At 40.8% G+C, this 4,063-nt stretch overlaps 1 protein-coding gene across 1 annotated transcript; it reads right to left on the bottom strand.

Annotated features, from left to right (window-relative positions):
* Positions 1–242: 242 nt before the first annotated feature.
* On the bottom strand, positions 243–821 carry LOC133825318 (uncharacterized). The gene has a single exon (XM_062258278.1). The coding sequence runs from the start codon at positions 819–821 to the stop codon at positions 243–245; it is 579 nt and encodes a 192-aa protein (XP_062114262.1).
* Positions 822–4,063: the final 3,242 nt, after the last annotated feature.

The raw sequence follows: 4,063 nt of genomic DNA, 5'->3' as shown, positions 1-4,063 counted from the left end.
GTTAAATCAAACCAAAATGTTATGCTAAGTTCGGTCATCCGAACAAATGTTATAATAAAATGCAAATATTATAATATAAAAAATGAAATCCTTTACACCGCGAGCAGTTATTGCTCGGATGTAATTGTCTATTAAAAGGAAAGCTGCCCGTGTAGCAATAAAAATAAAAATTGTCTTGACATCACAAACCGTAGTTCATGTGTCTTAAACTACAGGTTAAAATTAAAGAAAAACAAGAAAAATTATAAGGCAGCATGAGGGTCCTGAGTAGTTGGCTGGTCGACAGAAGTCGCAGCTTCCACTTCTGCACCTTCAACGCCCGTAGCCAAGGAGATTTCGTGGGAGGCTAGGATTTTCGCTCTCTCCTCTTCCTCTAGGCGAGCAAGGCACCGGCCTATTTCAGTTCGCCTCATGCGCTCGGAAAGATAGTTGAAGTTGGCCTCGTAGTTGTGCTTCCAAAATGAATAGAAGCAATTGGAGGTGGCTCCCTTACACCTCTCCAAGCTGCTAGCATTGGCCTCCTCGAGCTCTTTGATGCACCCCTCCAACCCTTCACTTTCCTTTCTACTAGCAATCAGCTCATCCTCAAGCTTCTTGGCCTCCTGAAAGTTAAGCTTAGAAGACTCCTTGAACTTCTCCTTTTCCACAACGACTTTGGTCAGGGAAGTTTGGAAAGTCTTCAGTTCTTCGGCTAGCTTATTCTTCTGATCGAGCAATTCTGCATTTTTCCCCTCGAGCATCTTGACCTCCTCAGCATGCTTGGCGTCAGATTCTTTGGACTGAGTAATCAAAGCCCACATGCGGCGCCAGCTAGTAGTCATAGTCAGTGATATCGCCCAATAAACTCCTAAGCGGTCGCAGTAGTAATCAGGCTATGTCGTATCCAGAGAGAGGTAAAATACAAAATTAAAAGAAAGATTAGTAAATTAAAAATAATGAACTTTGGAAAAAATGTAAATTTGAAAAAGAATATAAACATTAAATGAATAAAATCGAGGAATTAGAATCAGAAAGAAAGTATGGAAGGCATAAGTTTCATTCATGCAAACATATATATATTTTAATAAAATTGATTCATTATACTCAACTATAATTCTACACCATTAATTATAGTTGGAAAATATATATATTAAAGCTCACCTTAAAATATGTTCTTTAATTAAATTATATTAACTTCTAATTTTAAAAACCTATCATATTATATACTTTAGAGCGACAAAATACCAATGGCAGAATGCAGTAAAAAGCATATAATATAACAAATATTCTAAATTAAATTAAAAACCTAAATTACATAAGAAGAGCATGACTAGACTTATGTAAAAGATAATAATAAATTTAGAATAAAAATTAGAAGAAAATAAATTTAATTGTAACAAATATATAGAAATGAAGAACAAAATAAAGAATCAATATATTAAAAATATAATGTTAAACATGAACTCCACTCTAGCCTTTCCACAAGAAAATTTAGCCTAAAATAGGCATTGTTTTCACTCACAAAAATGTAAAAGAAAAATATGAAAAAATAAGTGTTTTTCTCTCCAATACTCTCTAAACTCTCCTTCACAATCTGATGAGATTTTACACCATTTGGTACTCTATTTATAGTGTAAATAGGACTCAAAATCGTGTAAAACTGTGTATAAAATAATGGGGAAATGGCTGAAAAATAGGTACAAAGTGGGTAAAAATGGGGTTGAGCCGTGGGAGACAAGGTCTGATCATGCAAGCGGCGTCAGCGTCAGGTGCGTCAGGATTCGTCGGCCGCATGGGGAACAGATGCTAACAACAGGGGACAGGTGGCGTGCTCGGGTTGGATGCTGGGCTGGTGGCGTCAGTCGTGGTCGGGCCGTGGGGAACATGGCAGGCGCGTCAGGCTGCTCGGATGGGACGTGGCTCAGGGCGGCTGCGGCTGGCGACTGGCTGGCTAGCTGGCTGAATGGAGGGCTTGGTTGGCCGAGTGGAGAGCTGCCAAGTGGCAGCATGGGGAGCAGCCCTTGCTTGGGTTTGGGCTCCCTTTTGGGCCTAGTTTTGGGCCATTTCATCTTCAAAAATGTCATTTTCTTCATGATTTCTTCAATTTTAATTTTTTTTCTTTCTCCTTTCTTTTTCTTTGTGTCAAAAATATATTTTATTTCCTGAAAATTAAACACAAATTAAATTAAAATTAATATTTTCAAATATAAAATATATGACAATAAATCCATGAAAATATTAATTAAAACTTAATTAATTTTTCACTTTAAGATTAATAAAATTATATTTTTTAGCACTAATCAGTCAGCATTCCCTGTGATCAGATAAAGATATAAGGTGATGGCAGAAAATGACAAGGTAAATAAATAAAGCTTAGTAATATGTAGCAGCTTACACTAGCTATTTCGTTCAGTGCTCAGTTAATTATCTGGTCGGCCTCCATGGAGTCTATGCTGACAATGGCCTCTCGGATGCGTTTATGCCTTGATAGTATGGTCATTCTCTCTTTGGCCGAGCTAACCACGGCATTTTTCAGGACATCTCCAGTTTGGTCAGGAGGTGTCTGGTCGACAGGTGCTGGTGGAGGAGGGTTCTGGTCGACTGGTGGTAGGGGAGACGGCTGATCGAGGGGAGATGGAGGGGGTGTTGTTTCCTTTAAAGGAACCGCTACTGGAGGGTCCCCAGTCCGAGCCTTTTTTTTCGGATGGGCCTTGCTGCTCTCTCTGTGGTGTTGTCTGCTCTCCTTCTTCTTGCTCGAAGGAGCAGCAGGTGCGCTATAAAGCTCAAACATATCTTCAGATGACATATCTACAAGTAAGAAAACACACGAGCAGTTAGACAATATGAATAGATGTATTTGCTATGTCAAGAAAATAAGAGCAAGGAAATTGCATGTAAAATACCTAAGCTACAATTACTGGTCGCTACACTACTTACCGAACTACTGCTACACTCACTCTCTGGCTTGAAGAAATCTGAATTTAAAATAGGGGTGTATTTAAAGTGGCTGTCCTCGTCAAATAAATGATAGGGAATTGGCAAACTATCTAAGAGCGAAATGTCCGTACCGTTCTCATCTTATGATTCGAGGATGGGCGCAAGGTGTTCGGAAACCTTCTTTTTGCCCTTTCCCAAAGGAGCAGGGGGAGCAGCTGCTCACGGGGTGCTGGAGGGTTCCCTAATAGTTACTCCTGTTGGTCTTCTCAGAGATTGTGACACGTCTTGGTGTTGGTCAGGAACTTCTCCACCAGTGGCACTCCCCGCAGTTGATTCCCTCACATCCTGGTAAGGTGCCAAAAGGCCAACCAGCCTTAAAAAAATTTCTGTGACCAGCTCTTTGACGCTTTTTTCTATATCTGTCATGCTGGCCAGGGAAGCTGCTTGTATCTCCATTTCTAGAGTAAGAGCTGGTCGGCGCCACGGACCTGAAGGGCACTGAAATTCTAAGGAAAGCGTAGAAAAACTAAAAGAAAGTAAGCGATCAGAGAAGCAAGAAATTACCTCCTTGGGTGAAGGCCAGATTATTGGCGACCAGGTCAGATTTTAAAAAGTACTCCTAGAAGTACTTTCCTACGTTGGACTTGTAGGTAGTCTCACTCAGGAAGATGCGAGTCGATTCCTGGTGATAGAAATGGAAGAACCCCGTGCTGTTGTGACTGGGGTTTGACTTGAGATCGAATAAGTAATTGATCTTTTGTGGTGTAGGTATAGGCCACTTCTTGTGGCTGTACGGGATATAGAGAGCAGAAAACACTCTATATCCATTTGGGGTGATTTGGAAGGGGGCGACCTCAAAATATTTGACCACCCCCTGGAAGAATGGATGAAGAGGCAAGGTTGCCCCTACCTCAATATGGTATCTCAACTAGGCGCTGTAGGCGCACCCAGGAAGGTTTTCCCTCTAGTCGATGGAAGGTTTGTTTAGGGTAATCCCATAAAGTCCATACTTTTTGAGATAATTCCCTATCATCCTAACTGTAATGTTGCTAGGAGGAGCAACGTACTATTCGACATCTGGTCGAAGGATGTCTCAGGGTTGGGCCTTTGTTTGGATTATTGGATGAGTGTTTTTAGGTTGTCCACT

The sequence above is a fragment of the Humulus lupulus genome, chromosome 3, assembly GCF_963169125.1.
Source record: "Humulus lupulus chromosome 3, drHumLupu1.1, whole genome shotgun sequence".
Lineage (NCBI taxonomy): Eukaryota > Viridiplantae > Streptophyta > Magnoliopsida > Rosales > Cannabaceae > Humulus > Humulus lupulus.
Note: the sequence above shows the minus strand (reverse complement) of the source record. Positions and strands in the feature narration are given on the sequence as shown.